Source organism: Sylvia atricapilla, chromosome 3 (genome assembly GCF_009819655.1).
Source record: "Sylvia atricapilla isolate bSylAtr1 chromosome 3, bSylAtr1.pri, whole genome shotgun sequence".
NCBI lineage: Eukaryota > Metazoa > Chordata > Aves > Passeriformes > Sylviidae > Sylvia > Sylvia atricapilla.
Genome location: NC_089142.1, coordinates 93,604,604 through 93,624,614, shown reverse-complemented (window position 1 = coordinate 93,624,614; position 20,011 = coordinate 93,604,604). Strand labels below are relative to the sequence as shown.

The following is a 20,011-nucleotide window of genomic DNA, read 5'->3' as shown; positions in this document are numbered from 1 at the left end:
AAAAGAAATCCGTAATTCCAATGTATTCAACTGGCCCATCAGAAGAAATGGCATTAATTCAGGTACCCAATTACTGTAATGTGGTTCAGAGCACCTCAATAGGTGTTTCAATCTCAAGCCAGGACTAACATTTGTAATCCTTTAAATGCACTTAAGAAATTGATGTTACAGCCCCACAATCTGTTAGGGGCCTTGCTTCCTGGCTGATTGCAAAGTATCCCACCATTAATTGGATCATCAGAATGTGATCCGCGTTCTGGTCCCCGGATTATGTAAGACTGACTTTGCTCTGACGCGCTGAACCAGAGGCTTCTTTTGCTGGATATTTTGACCCTTAATGTAGATAAGTGGTATTTTTCATCAATCTTAGCTTGCATTAAAAAAGGGAAATGTCAGTTCAATGTGGGCGCGTTTAACTTAATTCAACATCTTTTAATTTAATACCTTGGAAAAGTTAGTCGGTCTCCGACCTGCCGGAGACTTCTGCTGATGGAATGGTTTGTGGAGCAGGGCTGGAGGCACGTCGTTCCTGCTCAGCACAGTCGGGTCCCAAAACTCTACGTGTGCTTCATCCCTATATGAAAGGGGAAAGCAGAAAAAAAACCCAACCCCCAAATAACCCAAACCAAAACAACAACAAGGAAAAAAAAACCTGAAATGGTAACCTGGCCATGCTTTACCATATTGGTAATGAGTTTCCTCAGCTCCTTTGGACTATTCCCAAATGACTGCTCTACATGCCTGAAGGAAAGAGGCAAAAAAATTTAATTCAAGTGTTTTATTCTACCCTGGTTTTTTTCTTGAGTTTCAGGTTTTTTGATTTTTTTTTAAACTTTTTTACTTTTTGAATCAGAGTGCTTTGATTAATTGGCTCAATATTCTTAACATGCTTTAGTGCTGCAATAAAGGCTGGTCTGAAAATCCTCTACACAGACTAAACCTAAAATTCTGTTGAAAATATGGGACACTTTTTTTCTGACAGAAGGAGGCTTTATGTAAAAAATAAAATATTAGCAGAATAGGAACAGGACGTGTTGTAACACTTTTTTTCCCCTTCTCTCCCTTTTTTTTTTTTTTTTTTTTTTTTTTTTTTTTTTTTTTTTTTTTTTTTTTTTTTTTTTTTTTTTTTTTCCTCGTGTACTGGTGTACTGCATCATAAAAGCACTCCTAGTGCTTCTTTTCCTGATACTGAGTGCATTTATCCCAGTGGTACAGACATAAGTTCAAAGGCGACTGCAAGGCTGCCTTTCCCCGTCCCCCCCCCCCTTTTCCCCCCCCCAATGAAAACAATAATTTTCTCAGTTTTCTGAGCGTTGGAACAGGCATCAGACTGATCTGAGTCTTACCATGGCTTTGGGAAAACCATTATAGGGTATGGTGTCTCTTGGGCTTGTGATTGTTAGGAGTGAAGAAGTTGAGGTGAAGAGAATAACCTCAAGGTATCATGACCGAGGCATGGTGTTTCTTGTGGAACTGATGGTCAATAATATTGGGTATGACAATGATTTCAGTAAAATTAGTACTCACTACCTGTATAATTATATACATAGATATATGTGTGTGTGTGTTAAAAATCACAGATGTAATCTGACATTTTTGGAGCTTCAGAGAGAAAGAGCAACCTCATTTCGTCGGTGTCACACAGAGGCAGAAGTTCATGGAAATCATTTGCAGCCAAGGCTGCCTGACTTAGGTCTCCATTCTTTTGTTTTCTGTCAAGATCTTGGTCTCATTTTTCCAGCTCTCCCCTCTCCTGCTTCTTTTGCAAGGCATTCAAATTTAGTGCCACACTATGGGCACATAGTGCTGAGGCACAGCGATGGTGAGGAGGTGGTTGGACTTCATGTTTCACTGTTGTCTTCTAGGCTGTGGAGACTTTTTCTGAGAGTTCTTTAGAACTTCACAGGTTGAGGAAATAAAATGCTTTAGAGGCAACACATTTGTTTTGTGAGAAGTGTTTGATCCCAAGGAGAAGCAGAGGGAAGAGTGTGGCCCTTGAATTTCCTCTACTGTCCTGCTGGCCAGGGCCAGATCAAAGTCTGCCATGTAGGGGGAAAAAAAGGTCAAAATTCTGAGGCAAAGAGTTTAAATGTGAGGTTTGGGATAGTCTTGTTAGATGTCTCATCCACAGGGTTTTTGCAGTCACTTAGGATGACATGCTGTGAGTTTCCTTAGCATGACAGAGAACATAGCTCTCCTTCCACCACTACTTAGGTTTTGTAGGTTGGCAGAATACCTAGATTAGCCTTCTCTCTGGCTTCAGAGACAGTAAATACAGATATGTAAAAGCCTTTTGGTGGGAGATATTTTTGTGATCTTAAACACAGACAGGAAGAGAACTGGTCTGGCATTTGGAGTGAGATGAGTTGTTAAGAATTAATTGTGAATTGAGCAGGAGGAGGCAGTTTCTGGCACTGCTTTGGGGATTTGAGTCCCTGTTGCTCTTACTCATACAAGGTATGTGGTTCATACGTAAGTGCCTGACCTTGCTTGCTTTTCCCCCCTCTCATTTTTTTTCCTCTCTCCTTTTTTCCTGATATGAACTGAATAGGTAGGCAGATATATCCAGTTCTGGTCAGCCTAATTGGCGCTAGAGGTGATATGGTGTGACACCAGGACAGGGTCACCTTTAGGTTTAGGCTCCTGGCTGGAGCACAAGAAATATGTGTGCTCCAGCAGGCCTGTGGCTGGTGAACTGCAGTGTATATTGGTCATGGTAGTCTTCTCTCATTGCACTTGTGCAGTTCCTGGTGCAGGAGGATCTCACCTGGAACAGTAGATACCCCTGAATTGTAAATAAGAGCCCTGGACAGAGATCCCTATAAACAGGTGACTATCTTTCAAAAATACAGTATTCTTCTATCAAGCATGTTTTCTGTCACAGTGTTAGAATCTGTGTTCTCCTTAGAACTGCCCCCATGGAAGAGGAATGTGAGTTTGTCCAGCAGTATTACATCATTGCTACACTAACATGTGAAGAGAAGTCTGACAATATATACTTTAATATATTATCTGTGAGGGAATTACACCTGTTTAATATTAAATATTTTAATGGGCAGTATTGAATATTTGGCCATATTCAGTCCTGGCATACACAGAATCACCTTTCCTGAAGTGAGTAAAGGTCTTTCTACTTCTGCCAGAACTAAGTTTAGGTTGGAGACTTCCAGTCTCATAACTCAGCTTGTTCAACACCAATACAAAGCTCTTTTATGAAAAAAGAAATATAAAGCAATATAGGCAAGTCTATAATTACTTTGGCCACAGAACAAACATATTGTTTCTTCCTGCTTGGAAAGGCCTAACCTTCTGCAGGGAGAGTAGAGCCTGTGATACCTCTGGTATTGATAGTGTTCCTACAGCAACTGCATTTTCCAGCAAGCTTTGTACGAGCATAAGATGCTTCTGGTTTATTCCCTTGTGTGGAGGGGAAAGGAAACTGTTTGTAGCTCATGGTAATGCCTTCCTGGGCAATTGATTTTAAACAGTGCATCTCAGGGTGTTTTGCTGTATGGAGTTGCACTGGAAGTGCGTCACTTCCCGTCTGTTTATTTGGAGTCTTGGGTGACACTTCTCTGCTGCCTTATCCACGGATAGAAAGATGATATACATTTTAGCTTTAAGTACACTGCAAGGTTGGAAAGTAAAGTTGAGTGCTCTGAAGCAGATATATTGGCTTCCCATGCTTTGAAGACAAATGGAGGCTCATCCATCGCTGCTACACCAGTATGCTGGTGCTGTTTCAGGCTGCTTTGGGTTAGGATTTCAGTTTGCCCTTCCTTCCTAATGGGGTCCCTTGGTGGAGAATGCCATCCAACTGCAGGATGGATGAGGTGCCCTAAGGACCTGTATCAGGCTTGCCTTTTAAGCAGTTCTTTGCTGAACTGTGATCTGGACTTTTCTTGGAGTGCTGTGTAAGGATATGAATTCAACTTTGAGACAAAAAACCGAAACAAACACCACATACACTAGCATATGTCAGCCTGAAAGCACACAGTATTTGGTGGCAGCATTCATATGCATCTGAAATTATTTTCTTGTAATGCCTTCAGTATTTCCCCAGGGCTCCTTTCTTTGTTCCAACTCCCTGAGGAAGAGGCTGAGAAAAATGGCTGATGCGTTTGCTTCGGCCACTGTCAGCGCCAGGCTTGCAGCAGAATTAATTCTGTCCTCCCTAATGACCATCAGTTACCTCATGGCCAGGGAAGGGGCCCCTCTGTCTGCAGGATCAAAGTAACGAAGTTTGGTTACACAGGAAAACACACTGCAAAGGCTGGAGTGTCCCTGCTTGCTTGTGTGGATTGGGGACACAGGTTTCTCTGCTGGGTGACACTTGCCTGTCTCCAGGGTAGGCTATCTAGGATCAGCTGGAATGCCTGATGCTTGGCATGTCACTGCGTTTCGTTTTTCTGTGAAAACTTAGCCACGTGTTTCCTTCATGTTACGGGGAAAAGATTTAAAAGAAGAGGGCAGGATGAAACAAACCCTTGTGCTGTGTCCTCCCTGTGTTCTCGGTTCCTTGACTATGTTTGCGAGCTCAAATGTTTCTTTGCATTGAGGTGCATGCTTTCTTGAGGTTGGACTTCTCTTTAAATTCATGAGTCCACCTTTCACATGGGTCCCCTCACATTCAATGCAAGTATTTTTCAAGGGAATGTTGCTTCATTTCAGCAAATTCAGACATTCTTATGCCTGGTGCAAAACTCATTCCCTGTTTTTATTTCCCAGACTGGCACACACTTTGAACTTTACCTGTGCAGTTCGTTGGATGCTGTTGGCAAAAATGTAAGAGAAGAGTGGCCTAGAAGGGAGCACTAATCAGCAGATGATGCTGTGTTGTGAGCAATAGCTCACATGTACTAGGGTGTGAAGCTGAGCACATCCCTTTTAAACGGTTGGTTTTGGTTTTAGTGTTGAGCCCAGCTGTTCCTTGAAACACTCCGTACAGTACAGTAATTTAGAGTGTAATGATCTCGTATAAGGAGGCAGATGTGAATCACAGGTGAACTACTTCTGAATGATGGCAAGGGTGTGAGCACTCCCCCTGCCCTTGTCTTTCCCCTCCCAGTCTCTCAGTCTCCTAGATTTATTTTCTCGTCTCCCAGATTTATTTTCTCATTTCCCACTGCATTTTTGCAACACAGGTGGGCACTTTCCAGAATGAGTCTGATGAGCCTGCTGTGTGCTGGTTGATCTGGTTCTCATGGTTGTTTTCAATGTCTTTTATCACTTTGCCTACCGTGAGAAACCTATACTGCCTCAAGTAGCTTTGAATATACCAATAAATATATGTCATAGTCAGAAGCAAAACAGAGAACACGTCTTCACCCAAGATTTGGAAGTGGTAGGAAATGACCTCTTACCCTTCTTTTGCTTTTTAGATCTTTAAGCCCTAAGCCACCCTAAATCTACTGTCCCTATAAAAAGCTGCATTTTAAAAGGTTTTAGGAGGCTTGCTGACCTTGCAACCTACTTTGTAAGGAGTCTGCACCCACAGCTATTAAACAAAATTAATTTCAGCACTTTTAAATTGTTAATCTTGCAAAAGACAACTTGCTTGCTCTCCAGTGATCCCACAGGTCATCATTCTGTGAGCTGCAAGCCATCACCAGGGTTCATGGCTCTCAACATCGTGAGAATGCTTGTGGTCTCCCAATTGCCTTGCAAAATTAATTCCTCTCCCCTCCACGTTTCCTCCCCAGCAGCTCTTTGAGATCTGGGCTCTTCGTGAGCTCGTTGTGTGTAGCAGATATTCACCAGTAGCCACGCCACAGATTATTCCCAATTTGAAGTTGTTCCGTCCTAACTCAGTTACTTCTCAACTCATGGGAATGAACTTGGGGCAGCAGGAGATGAATTCAGGTAGGAAATGACAGCTTTTGTCTTCGGAGTGTTAGGGTTCTATTGAAAGGGTGATGTCTTTGAAGTTACCTTTCCCCATATCCGTGGGGCAGATGCTTTACCAGGTACTAATTTATTTTGGATCTTCTTAAGTGTATTTTTCTGCCTGGCCATGGAACTCGGAAATGTTGCCTTTTTTCCTCCGGGTGGAATAAGTGTGAATGCACTGGGGGTGGGGGAGAAAGTGCACGCTGTATCTGCTATTATCATGCCTGGTCGTCCCTGCTCCTTCCACCTCTTTTGTCTCTGCCACTCAAGCCAATTTCAGCCATCCGCCGACTCTCATTTGGGATAATAGCCTCTCTTTTTACTGTTGTCTTGTCATGTTTGATTCGGCAGCACAAGGGTTTTAAATTAGCCAAAACGTTTGCATGCTGGGCTTACTCCGCTGCCACTACCAGTTGTAGAGCCACTAAACCACTTGATGCTGAAATTGATGATTGCTCGGAAGGAATAAGAAATTGTTGGTGGCTACCGGGAAGATTCATTCACGCCGAGCCCCTTTTAAGAAACCTGAGGGGGAGGGAGAGAGAGATTTCCTTCAGTTTCCTGCTGCCTGGCTGGTGGTTGCATTGTGCTTGTGCCAGGTTCCCGCTGAGTGATTACAGCCTTGCTAGGCTGCGTAGTTCCTGTGATTTCAACATAAAAACAGAAGAAGAAAAATATAGAGGGAAAGGAAAGGTGGGGGGGGAGGCAGGGGGATGAGGCTCCAAAGACTTGTAGTTCAATTCAGTAACATAGAATTGTGATGTTTTAACTCACTTGCCCGCCTTTTTGTTGTTGTTGTTTAATTTAGTTCCCTTGGCTGAAAGTTTACTTGGTAGAAGTTTTACTGTGTAGAAGAACTACTGTATTGGCCTGCCTTTGTTGGTGATACTAAACCTCACCCGGGCTGTAAGCAGTTTTTAATATTCTCTGGATTAAAAATGATCCATCAACAATGGGATCAGGGATCACCAAGAAACTATACAAACCGTGTAAAAATACTCCCACATGCCCCCTAAATGCCTTTTACTTGTTTACATTAGTGTTTAAAGATAGGAAGGGAGAGAAGTTATAAGGGAAAAGAAGATGACAGTGCTTAAAAAGCCACAAAAAGAGAAAATAAATGTCAGATTAAACGTGGACAACTAGGGTTGTATGATGGATATAATTATATTTGAGAACTACATACAATCACATACACAAAGTGAAAGAATCTTTTTATTTCCTATGAGTGGATTTCTGTTTGGAGAGGGAGCATTTTGTTATTTTAGTTTATTTTTCATATTCCACCACTAACTCCTGGGTTCCAGTGATGACAGGTAGTCAGATGGTCAGAAAGGTCAATAAGAGCCCCATGTGTAATGGCTCAGGGTTTCCAAGTCCAAAGACAAACACTAGCAGAAAGTAGTAGCAATTGTTAATTTAAAACAAAACAACCATCCAGACCCTCTATTAGCCACAGATGCAAGTTCCCAGACAGTTAGAAACATGGCTTCAGATATATAATTCATTACACAGTGTCACAAGTAAGACCCTAAATAAGCACGTGGGAATACAACTGCTTAGCATCCAAGCCAAGAAAGATGTTCTCATCGTATCTAATATTGCTAGCATTATTGTTACTAGTATTTTAGTACTTTTTTTCCTGATTACTAAGCCACATGTTTTCTTGCAAAATACAACCTTTTTCTGCCAAAAGGAAAAAAAAAAAATCTTACAAATTTGAAGGTGTTAGCATCCAACTTTATTTCTCATGCATGTAATAAATCGTGAAGAAATCATGTGAATGACTCAAGCTCTAAAAATACAAATCTAACTAAGAGGCCGAATCTCTGGGGCCCAGGAGTGGTGTGCTGTTGTGCAAGCCCAGCTCTAAGGGTTTCTGTCCGTGCCAATTAGCAGTAGATTGGAAAGCCAGGCGACCATGATGGGTTTAGTCCTGTTATCTAACTGCTGCACTGTTCAGAATTGCTGATTTCCCTGCAAAATCATGACAGATGTATTACAGGAAAATATATTGGTTGAGTAGCTAGTGAGGGAGTTAATGCAAGGGATAATAAGTAGCTAAGGCTACGTCCTCCAGCAGACTTTGATGTGGTTTGATAATATATGGGATGGGTCAATCTGCCCTATTAGCAAACGTAGCCAGTTTATGCTCTACATACAAACTAGAGATTTGATAAAGCACTAAATTAGTTTTCACAAGGTATTAGATGTTAGATACTTAATGGGATCATCATGCTTTTGCTACACTTGGTTAGGATGTGTTCTGTAACAGAAGCATGCGGCAGCATGACATTTCACCAGGAAAGGAAGCATGTCTTGTGACTGAATCACGAGTCTGGGAATTAGAACATCCAGGCATTGCTTGGCTTCTGAATTACTCTCTCTGACTTGCAGAGAGGTTTTCTCTTTTCACATCTGCAGGATGGGACTGCGTTCTTCCCCTTCCTCTTTACCTCTTTGCAAAGCCAACACTGCTTTTAAAATATATTTTTTTTCATCCTTGGGAGCAAGTAATCATAAATCTGTGAAGCTTCAGTCATATGAGACTGATTCTGTCCCACTCAGTAGCTGCTGGGAAAGTTCCTAAGCTTGATGTCAGAGAATTTACAGGTTCAAGCATATCTGGATAAGAAACTTCAGTAGATTGCAAAAGGAGAAGCTGAGGGTATTGATGCATTGTTGCATTCTGCATTTCCTCGGTGCCAGTGTCTACTAGCAATTTAAAATGTAACTAAAACCAATAGTTTAGTGAAACCAATAACATTTTTATTGTAAAAAATCCATTGGCCAGATACGTCATGTGGGTACAAATCTGCACACCTGTACCCATTCTAGCAGTGGGAAATGTGGGTGAAGAAGAGGTCAGCCTTCCTGGGACCACACAGCAGATGAGTCTGAAATGGGTCCTTGGTCTGACCACTCTCTTTATCCAAGCTGGTATTTTGTCTGCTAAATGCTGTAGACCAAATGTGTGGTAAATAAAAACCTGTAACTGCTAACAGTAGTGTGTGCACACAGCTACTTTCAGAAAACCGTGCTTTAAAACCCATTAAGTGTTTTGTGTTTCTCACATCTAATTTTTTGCGAGTGTTATTTCCCCCTCTTAAAATGCTCTTAAATAAAATAGATACATTTGGAATGCGTCATTTTACTTTCTCTAACATCTCAATGCATATACAAGTAACTGATCCTGAATGACCGCTGCCAGGCTTTGCACTTTGAGCGCTGGGGAGACATTCCTGCCTTTTTGTGAAATGCAGCAAGAGTGTCATGTATAAAATGATCCGGTTTGAAAGGATAGAAGCCGTATCCCAATATAGATCACAGTGGAAAATGACTCAAAATTACATGACAGCTTCTCCCCCATTTACCTTCCTCCCCTCCCTTTCCCTTTCTCAGCCTGTTTCCCAGTTGGGCTGTGGTAAGAAAAACACATCGTGTATTGTGACAGTATAGTTTACCGTTACTAATATACTAATGAAAGATGCAAAGGGATTGTTATTTATAGGATTGCAAAAGGGCATTGGTACCACTTGGCCTCTGAGGTGGTACTGCCACTGTCCCAAGGACTGAGATGATTTTAAAGGGGGCTGGGTTGCAACCTGGCCTTGGCAGCAGGCTTACCTAGCTCCGGCAGAAGCCTTGGGTTAAAATCCTATGCTTAAAACCCGCTGAGGCCAGTGTGGGCTTTAGATGCTTTTATAAACAAGAAGATTTTGCCTCATAACTCCTGCTAAGCCTGCACCTGATGAGCTGCTTGGAGCTGGAGGGCTGTGTTTTCCCTAATAAATTCCTTTTTTTGAACCCACTTGTTAGTCAAGCGTTGTGCACACTAACTACAGCGAGGGCTCTGGGCATAAATTACTCTCACGTGGCACTGTCTCCGAGCAGCCCCCCAGTTATGGATTACTTTGTTCTCGACTTGACAGGAACATAATTAGAACTGTTGATGAAATCTACCAAATTGTTCCTCCGTGGCCTCAATGGTCAGGAAATTTGGCTGAGTCGTATTTGTCACCGACGTAAAGGCTCTAAACACTTCATATTAACTATGTTATTAATGTGCCCTCTAATCTGTCCGTGAATTGGTAACACTTGGAGGGAGCTTGTGCTCTAATAGCACCTTGTGATGAATTCATTGTAATGCTGTTCAAAAGTTTCTGGAGGGTGGGGAGAAAAAAAAAAAGAAATCATAATAAAAAGTGAATATTTCTAGGTTGTTTCTTTTTTCTGTATGTGTATTTTTATGTTATACAGTTTTGTTTTGTTTTGCTTAACTGGAGATTCATTTAGGCTTTACATTGACAGACCGTTTTCTGTTCTATAGGATTTGCTGACATTTGGGCTGTTTCATTGCCAGAGGAGGCTTTGTGTGTCCCAAAGGAAGTGAGTGATCTGGCCATAACAAATCCTGCCAAAATATTTTAACACCGTTACGATTTTCTAATGCAATGCGTAGTGAATGTGACTAGGAAAGGATGGTGAGTCCACGAAGGGGGTTCGCTCCCTCTCCTCTGCGATTTGTGTGGTGGAACGAGCACGCCGCAGCTGCCGGGGGGTGGGAGACCACGGGGGTGTGCCTCCTGAGGTGTGTCCCTTCAGGTGCACCACGGGCTCAGAGTTAATCTTTAAACCCACCTTTCAAATTTTGGTCCTGCTCTTGAACTTTGCCAGAGTCCCGGGGTCATCAGAGGCAGCGTTTTAGCGATGTTAAAAAATGTGTTTTGGCTGCTTTAAGTGTTCAGTAAGTTGAAAAGGGAAATGCATTAGACACTTATGGATGAGAGAGGGGTTAGTGGCTGAAGGTCCTAAGAGCTGACAATCTCTTACCTTCAAAATGAAGGGTTGTCCCATACCTCAGAAGAGTTTTGAGGAATGTTAAGGTGGCTCTTAGCTATATGAGCAGCTCTGCTTAAAGTGCTAGAACACAAAATTAAGAGTTCTCACTTGTAGTGTTCAGGGGTTGAAGACAATTCAGACAACCTAATGTTTAGCTTAGAGCTGTAGGTGTGGGAAAGCTAAAATTTATATTCCCGAGCTACTCTCGAGAGCAGCAGGTAAATTAACTGCTGTTTTTCTAATACCTTGGTGATTTGTTTCTATTAAATTTAATACCATCCACTCCCCTCTCTCTCCCCATCCCCCAAAAAACCCAACCCAAATATAACTGAAGGTAGTGTTTGGTTAGCAATTTAAAACCTAAAACCAGTAAGCAATTTGAAATGTGCTGTCTGCAGGATACCAGCCATCATCTTGTGCCCAACATGCAGCACTTTGGATTACTCTGGCAATTGGCTTCTGCACCAGGGTAAACTCATGTGTCTTTAGTCAATTCCACATTTGCATTCTTAAAAATAAACAAAGTAGCTGCCCATGTGCACCAGCAAGTTTTGCTGAAGGTAGGAAAGCTACTGAGAAGTAGAAAAGTTGAGCATGCCCACGGCCTTTGCTCAGGTGGGCACAAGTCAAGTCAGGCCTTTTGCTGTTGGTGGTGCTTCCCACTTGGATGTTCCTCTGTTTGTTTGTCTTTGAATTCCAGACAGAATTACAAGTTCTCACACTCATCTCCTGAGCCGTTGTTCAGGTTTTCTGGGCTCACACAAACATTCTGTTCCCTGTGGCCACCATATATGGCATTTCCCAGGCCCCAGGGGCAGTGATGTTGTCATCAACAGCAGGGAAGTGTTAGCCTGGGAGTTAGGACTTACTTTCAGACTTTATTTTAGGATCTTAGTATTCGTAAATGAAATGGGAATCTTAACTCTGCATTTTTCTCATGCAAATCAATCTATTTCTAGTAATGAGCAATTTAAGGTGTTTTTTTTTTTTTAATATTGTAGTTGCCATCTCAAAATCAGGATCAGAATTCAGAATGCTCAAATTAGGTGTTAGTGCATACAGATATTCTGTTGATGAATCTATTATTAGAATGAAGTAGTACTTTCCTTGGGTCTGTTTCTTTTCACTGCTTTTTTCTCTTTTTCTCTCTCAGGTCATCTTATCTAAGTTTATTCTTCTATTCTTTAATTTCACCTCACCATTTAATTCATTTCTGCCAAAGCCATGGGCACTTTAAGGACTTTGTAAATTATTAGATCTTGTTACTGATTTGCAGTGAGTTCAAAACTGAACTGCATTTTATTTTGTCATAGTCTTGTTTTATCGCCGTTCTAAAATGGGACGTTATTTGGGGCATTCTTCCCCAAAAGCATTCTTTATGCTGTCCTGGCTGTACTTCATCTGTTTTTCTAATATGCATTTGCTACTAAAAATTTTCTATAAGTGAATGAGTATTGTATTATCCTTGAATGTCATTCATTTTCTGGGGTTGGGGTTATTTTTTGGTTGTTTTATTTTAAAGTTTCTAGTGGAAATGTCATGATATGCATCCTGTATGTACAAATCTAATTTGTCACACAGTCGACCCGAATGTATGAGGAGCAGAGCTTCACCCTGATTTTCCTTGTTTAAGAATAGGAAGTAAAACTACTTCTGTAGAAACCAAGGCACTTACTCAAGAAAGGAAGGTGGAGAATGGGAGTTTAATATCAGAATTGGATCTTGGAATATTAACTTGGTAAAACTGTATGCTCTCACAGTGTCAGCTGTGGAGAGCATATGCTCTAGGAGATGCTCGTGTTCAAAATCAGGTTGCATAGTTAATCATTCTAAGAAATAGACTTATCACTTCATAAACTCCAGGAAAGACTGTTTTCTTTTCCAAACATTTAAATTACTGAGCCGTTTTATACATTAAAATCCAATTATGACTTGCATGGTATTTCAAAGAGTTTTCAAAGCATTTCTTTTAGGAACTATGCAAAGTCTGAGACTCTAGCACTGAGTCATTTTTATTATCAACTGTGGGGGTTTTTTCTACCAAAATATTGTTTTGAGAATGTTCATAACCAGACTAATCGGTACCGATCCCAAGCAGCCAGTTCCAGAACATGCTGCATGTTCCCTTAAACTAGCAAACTAAAATGCCAGTGTAGCCACTGAGCTCTAGAAGATAGCTTAAAAATACTTCATTCTTCCTTTTTCTAAGATGGTGAAGACCAGAAGTTAAGGGTTTTTTTCTGCCTCCTCTTTTCTGCCACATTATGGAGACTGTTTGCAAAACGTTTTCAGAGAGAAATAAAAATCAAGATATGTTGCAGGATTTTAGGGAATGAGATTTACCTGCTACTGATCACAAATACTTGTTTTAAACACCACCTTCTTGTTTCTTGGGGCCAGCTTAGTACTTGAGCTAGACGTCAGTTTAAGAAAAAACCCAAACAATCCAAAATCCCAGAATAATCTTTTGTTTTACTCATTTGGGTGCTGGTTTGTCAGCAGAGAAGTGTATGTGAATCAGATCTCACTAATTCTGTCAGGAAATGACTGCTGTGGTTGTGTATCATGCAGTAGCTAAGGAAGAGGTGTGTTATAAATATGAAGATATAAAAAATGCGCATGACACTGGCACCATGATGAGACCACTTGCTAAAGACACCCTAGTCCTGAGTATAGAAAGTTATTCTCAGACCTTTTGGGAATTAGTAGGATGGTGTTTGGTAAATGTTATATTCTCAAATGAAGGCTTAGCTGCCATGGGTATCAGAGAAAAGTTTATAAGATGAAGTAGTCCTACTTTAAGGGCCAAATAAGAGAGAGAATAAGTTTTCAAAATTAGGAAGCTGCTTTATAGAGACTGTTATGGATCCAGGATCCCTGGATAGGAAGAAGCAAAGCTGTTTGCTGAAGAACTAAAAGGGAACTAGGCTGTTCCTCACTCCACTCATTCTGTATCTTAAAGCAGAGCTGAAGCTGAGATGGGAGCCTGGTCCTTCTCTTCATGAAGTATGAATGAAAGGTTGCGAAGATATTAGAATTTACCAAGTCAAGGCATACTTGTCATTGACTTCTCTTGCTAGATATTTAAAGTTCAAGTGCTTGTTTGCTTTAGTTAAGTGCTCTGAAGTGCTTTTAAAAGTGTTGGCCCATTTATATAAACAAATTGAGAAACTCTATTGATAGTCTTCCCAGTCAGAGTGTGTTACCCAATATTTGAATATCCTTCCCTGAGTCCCAACAAGATTTGCACTAGCAACTTCTAAGACACCTGAGGCTTTGTTAATGGAGCATTGTGTTATTTTATCATAGACATTGCCAGAAATGCAGTTTCTTGGTTGCACACAACCATGAGGAGGAAATGGAGGGGAGTCAGTAGCTCAGGAACTTATTTATCCAGATCTTAAGTGTGCCTTGAGAGGAAGAATGAGCTGGAGGCCTGATTTCCTCTTGGAACATTTGCAGTAGGGAATTAATACTTACATCACTCACACAGGGGGTTTTTTTGTGGTTTTTTGTGGTTTTTTTGTTTTGGTTTTTTTTTTTTTTTTCTTAGCTGTTCGAACTCAGGAATCTCTTCTAGTGCTCAGAGTCTGACAGCCAAATTTAAACACAGTCTCAAACCATGGGAAAATCCTGTTTGCACACATATGGCCACTCATAGACAGAAAGGAAACTACCAACACTGTTGGTGAAGGTGAAAGCTGGGATGGTGTTAATACACTTCCCCATGGTGATCCCTACCTGGGAGTGTTGTAGAGCTTCCTTACTAGTTGTTCTCATCAAAACATTGCTCTTGTGATGTCCTTTAACCTAATGATACTGTTTGATCCTGAAAACCAAAGAGTATCAAAAGATTGTATATTGAAATTTAGCCTCTTTTTGTGGATAAAGAAATAAGCATTATTTGGAGGGATCACTGGGGATACCTTATCGAGGAAGATCAGGGCAGTTATCTCTGGAAAAAGTAAACTGGATACCATCAGCAACTATCCCCCAAAATGCAAGATAGTGTGAGCAATAGGGAGTGCTATCTTAAAACTAAAACTACATCCTTCTTTAAAAAAAACCAAAAAAACACCAGCTTGTCCTAATAATTTTAATCTGCATGTGCAGTCTTTTTGTCTACCTTACGTACTGTTGGTGAGATTCAGGGGGTGTCATAAGCAGGTGAATTTAGAGCTGTTGCTAATTTAAACTGCATTTAATAAAACACAGGTTTGAGATATCTTACAAATCAGTGAATGTGGCATAGTTTGAATATTGCTTTTGTCAAGTTTGATTAGCTCAAAGAGAAACCTTTTCTAAATATTGGTTGAGAGATTAATCAGACAATGTAAGACCTTGAATTATTCCTCATCAGAAGAAAACAACATAATGTATTATCTCATTTGAAGACAGGAAAAATGTAACTTTTGAGGATTTAAAATTCGTGTTTTAAAGATTCTTCTCAAGGCAAAACTTTCAGGCTGTTCTTTTTTTTAACTGACTTGTAATATTTCCATATTATGCTTCACTTTCTAAAGTGTATTCCCATATTACAAGCTGATAGTACCAACATCATTACATTGAAGGATGTTCTCATTATTGACTCCATTCTCAATTAATTATAAGTTTGTCATGTTTTAATGAGTAGGATTAAACTTTCATATTCCAAATATATGTCTTGCACTGCTTGCTTAGAAGCTTTCTAAAAAATGTGACTGATCGACTTCTCTGGATCTGTGCAACGGAGCAAAATATTCTTTGTGCACCTAAAAAGTGTTTACTGTGTTTACAAACACTTGCAGAAAAGGTTTAATAGCTTTCTGCTTTGGAACAAGGTATAGAATTTGGGTAAAAGCTTTTACTGCTCGTTTCTACCCTTCCCTGTCACAAACTGTTGTCTTCACTAAAATAGAAACTCATCTAGATCTCCCTTATGTCCTGTAAAATAAAGGATGGCAAAATGGAGAGTAGCACTGATGTATTTCAGGCATACCCTAATTTCACTGGGTGATCTGTATTCCTCTTCAATAAATCCCAGCTTCCTTCTGTGGCCTTTTTTATACTCTCCTCCCCAAAAGGAGAAGGTACTTGGTACTTTTACTTAATTGCCCTGTCTTTTAAAAACGTGGTACATTTGCATCACAGCTGCTGCCACCTGTGCTTTTCAGATTCGGTCCAGTGCAGCTCTGCAGGGCGTCTATCAGGCTTTCTCTCCCAACTTCAGTGTGCGTTATTGGATCCTGTTTGCTAACAGAGATCCTGGTCATATTTTCTAGCAGAAGTTTTATGTTCATTGTCTTTTATTTCCTTGTACAATATCACACTTTTCTCATTAGTACAGATCAAATAATTTCTAAGGGTGCTGCTTCTTTTGCTTATTTGCCTGCAAAACGTACACACAGGATGGATGTGTTCTAGCCTTGCTTTGGGTTCACTTCTGCTGATTTCAGTATGCTTAGGGGTTTTTTTCTCCCCAGTATAATTAGATACCTGTAAACAATAAGCACCAGTAAGTTTGGAGTCTGTGTCAGTGTAGATAGGTGTCATAGTAAGGGCAGGTAAGCAGATTCCCCAGCAAAAAGAAAATCTTTCATTAAATATGTTTTTACATTGCCTGTTTATCCTGTGTTGAATTCAAAGTAACCTTGCAATGTGAACAGCAATGTCAGCTGATATCACAGTCTGGCTAATAACCCACGAGCCTGATTTTGGGAGGGTTGGACCAGCATGTCCCACACCAGGTAGGAACCCAAAGTCGTGGTAAATGCTGGGCAGCAATCTACACCCCAGGCTGTTTCTCATGAGACCTGTTACTACTAATAGCCTGTGGCTACATTTGGGTATTCAGGTTTCGACAGGATGTGGCTGCTCTTTCTCACTTACCAGATGGCTTTTCATGTACCATCACCTGTCCTAGCCTCACTAACAGAGTTGTGACAAGAGCTGTCCTGATGGCTGTGGAAGCTGCTTTCTGCATGTGGCCATCATAATTGTCACATGTGGGCACCTTTATTTAGCAAGTCAACACATACATTACTGGTGCAAATATCTTATGTTTGGGTACATTGATTTTGTATCTTCATTTTACCTCACTTCTAAAATAAGTCTGGGGTGCTGATACTGCACAGCCTAATCAGAGAGTTAAACCTGTGCAAAACCTGGTTGATCTAAGGATCAGGCTTTGCACGTCTCTATGACAGGGGATGAATTTCTTCATACTCTCCTGTTTGGAGGAGCATCTCTAGCTCAGTTGTGCCTTTGCACTGGTTCAAAGTAATTTGGTAAATCTCAAGCATGGCAGTGGAAGTTTTATACTCCACCTCCCCATCTCCCATCCTCAAGCACATTTTGTGCATGGACCATCCCTATCAGCATCTGTCTTTTGAGTGATGATCTATTTGTCTCTAGGTTTCTGTCCCTTTATACAATACCAGATCTAAAATTACATCTGTCTGGAGGGAAAGGCATGATCTCAAAGAACTAACACTGATTTCAAAGTTTTATTGCCAGGAACTGCATGTGATATTGCTTTAAATTAAGCAGTAATTATTCAGAATCACGTAGGAAACAGTTAAAATACTAAACAACGACAACAACAAAAAAAATCCTTCTTTCAGACAACTGGACCCCTTCCTTTCAACACAGCTGTTGCAAGAGGTTTCAATGGTATGAATAAATGTATTTCTTTTAACACTTTTGTTGTTTAAAATGCTATTGTTTCATCTGAGGTGTGAGGAGATGTGCTAACCTTGTCAATGTGGGTGCAGTAGAGCAGAAATGATAACTGTATATACTTTTTTTTTATAAAAATACAGAGAGAGAGTATGTGTGTGTGTGAGAGAGAGACAACTTATTTAAATCCTGAATACAGTCAGACCTCATATGCATTGTTAAAAAAAAGCCCTAAAGAATTGCATATGGATTAGGGGGATGAATATTCTATTATTTCAGTCTGTTCTGCTGATCTTCTTATTGTGACTTTGCGCTTCAGAAATCTGCCAGGAATTTGGCTTTGCTGTACTAGACAGTAATTTTAAATGTGTATCAAGCACTTGATAGTGTATGATTTGCGTGCTGTTGCATTCTCATTCCCTAAATTTTCCACCAATTTATTACTTTTTTCATACTGTTTTAATATTTCAGGATGATGAATATATACAGCATCATTAAAAGTAAATAAAAAATGCATGAAATTAAAAAATGGAATATTAGATGTTTCTTTGCTGTAATCCCTAGGTCCAATAGGAATGAAATGTCTCTGTTCTGTCAAGTAATCCCTAAACATGATTAGAGACCTTGTAGTTTCCACATAGCCCACATAATATTTGTATCATATAAGCCTATTTATGTAAGGTTTGAGTAAAAGTTGTTATTAGAAGACCTATAAACCTATTCTACAATTCAAAAATATATGCTTGCCTCTTAATCTCTCTACTTTTATTATTTTGCTGGAGATGGAAATACGTCCTTAATTCATATTTCAGAATTCTGTTGCATCTTTTGCGTACTTATATCGTGCATTAACAGTCCAAATGAAATGTATTTTTAAGACAGAGGACTGGGTTCAACAGTTCATCTACTCATGCAGCTTCTCCTTAAATCCTCATTGGAAGGGATGTGCACCTCTTTCTAGGTCTCGCCTTCGACATCTGGGTTTGATCTGACCTGGGGGCCTGGAGATGGAGAGATGGTTTTTCTCGTTTTGGGGAAGGGGAGGTGGAAAGAGGGAGGGGATTAATTTTCTCTCTTTAAATCCTGTGATAATGTGTTTTCAATGGTGGAGGTGCTTCAGGCAGCTCCACAGAAAGTTTTAGAAATCAGGTTTTGTTTTGATGAGCTATTGCAGAGTTTTTAAGAGTAATAGCTAGGAAGAAGGAAAATGGGGAAAAGCCTTGAACGACAGAAGAGTTAGACAGGAGAGACAATGGGCATTTCTAGCTGTTTCTTGTGACACGGTTGTGTTGCAGGTACAACAACACAACGCTTCCTATTCCCTGGCTCAGCTTCTTGCCCAGGCAGCAGAAATGCTCGTAGTTCCATCTTATGTGTTGTTGGGCTGAATCTCTTAATGTGCAGAGGTGTTCCAGTTCCATGGTAGCACAAGGAAGATCAATAAATAAATAAGAACAGTAACTTATATACTTCTATGGTTTCAGTAGGCTTTCACAAAGAAAATATTTTTCCAATGATAGCAGGGGTCAGCTGTGGCAATTCTGTATTTCCCATAAGAAAATTTGAGATTATATTAACCTTGGGTTATCTACTAAAAAAAAACCCTGTGGAAATACACCTGTATTGCTTTCCCCACTGCACTGAAATTTACTTTTATTTCATTTTCAGCAGTTAGGGTGGCATTTGAGCAATAGCCCTATTCTTGTATTTATGAATTAAGAGAAGCAAAACTGCTCACTGCTGAGCCCAGGGATCCTCTTCCAGGAAAACTGAGATCAATAACTGTTATCAAGTCTTCATTTATAGGGAGTGTTAAATGACCACAAAGTCCTGACGTTCTTCAGTTAATAGGCTATGCTTAAAATCAGGCTATGTGCCCCCTGCCCTCCACCCCAAGCTACCACAGTCAGAAATTTTGATCTTTGATGTCATTTTAAACAGTCACTTTCAGTTGTTACAATTCCTTTTTAGCTGGAGAAGTATTACAGCAGTGCCAGTAAGTTAGAGGTAAATGATGGTTTCCCTCACCAACCTCCTCCTTCCTGCAAGTAGTAGAAGGTGGGAATGAGGTGATGATACTTGAGGCTCATTTTATCATCCAAAGCAGGGATTTACAATTATTATTGCAGTTACTTTTGGGTTTTGGTAATCGGCAAAAAGGGAAGTGCACACCCCAACCAGAACAGAACAACCCCTGAAAACTGAACAGCCTTGCACAAATGTGTTTTCAGCTGCCTTTATTCCCTCAGTTTAAGTGGAAGAAAGGGATTTGGGAAAGCGAGAGCTTAATTTAACAAAATAATATTATGCTTTTGATCCTTAAAATGAATGAATTATTTGGATACTTAGCAGTATAATGTCTTTGAATAATGCTGGTACTTAAGTTAGAAAAAATGATATTGTCAGTGTGGTGTGTTTTCCTCTTATGATGTTTTTACCAATTTGGCATTTATGGGAAGCAATATCATTGTTGAGGAGTTTCCAAATTGCTTTTTATAGAAATCCGCAGAAATTAAATCTTCTCCTTGTTATGAAAATGAAGTGATGTCTTGAGACTCTGGTATATTAGCACAAATCTGCGGAGACAATAAGCCAAATTCTGCTTGCAGTTATTGTGTGTCCA

The 20,011-nt window shown here is 40.2% G+C and overlaps 1 protein-coding gene across 19 annotated transcripts in view; it reads left to right on the top strand.

The window, feature by feature from the left end:
* The window catches only part of ESRRG (estrogen related receptor gamma), a 392,895-nt gene that overhangs the window by 155,855 nt on the left and 217,029 nt on the right, over positions 1–20,011 (top strand). For 6 of the 19 annotated variants that reach the window (XM_066316193.1, XM_066316198.1, XM_066316195.1 and 3 more), the window contains one exon: positions 10,220–10,373. The exons of 8 other annotated variants lie outside the window; for them this stretch is intronic. In XM_066316193.1, coding sequence (XP_066172290.1) covers positions 10,339–10,373 — 35 coding nt within the window. In that variant the 5' untranslated portion in view covers positions 10,220–10,338. The remainder of the gene's footprint in view (positions 1–10,219; positions 10,374–20,011) is intronic. 5 more of the 19 variants (XM_066316190.1, XM_066316204.1, XM_066316189.1 and 2 more) reach the window with 1 other exon arrangement.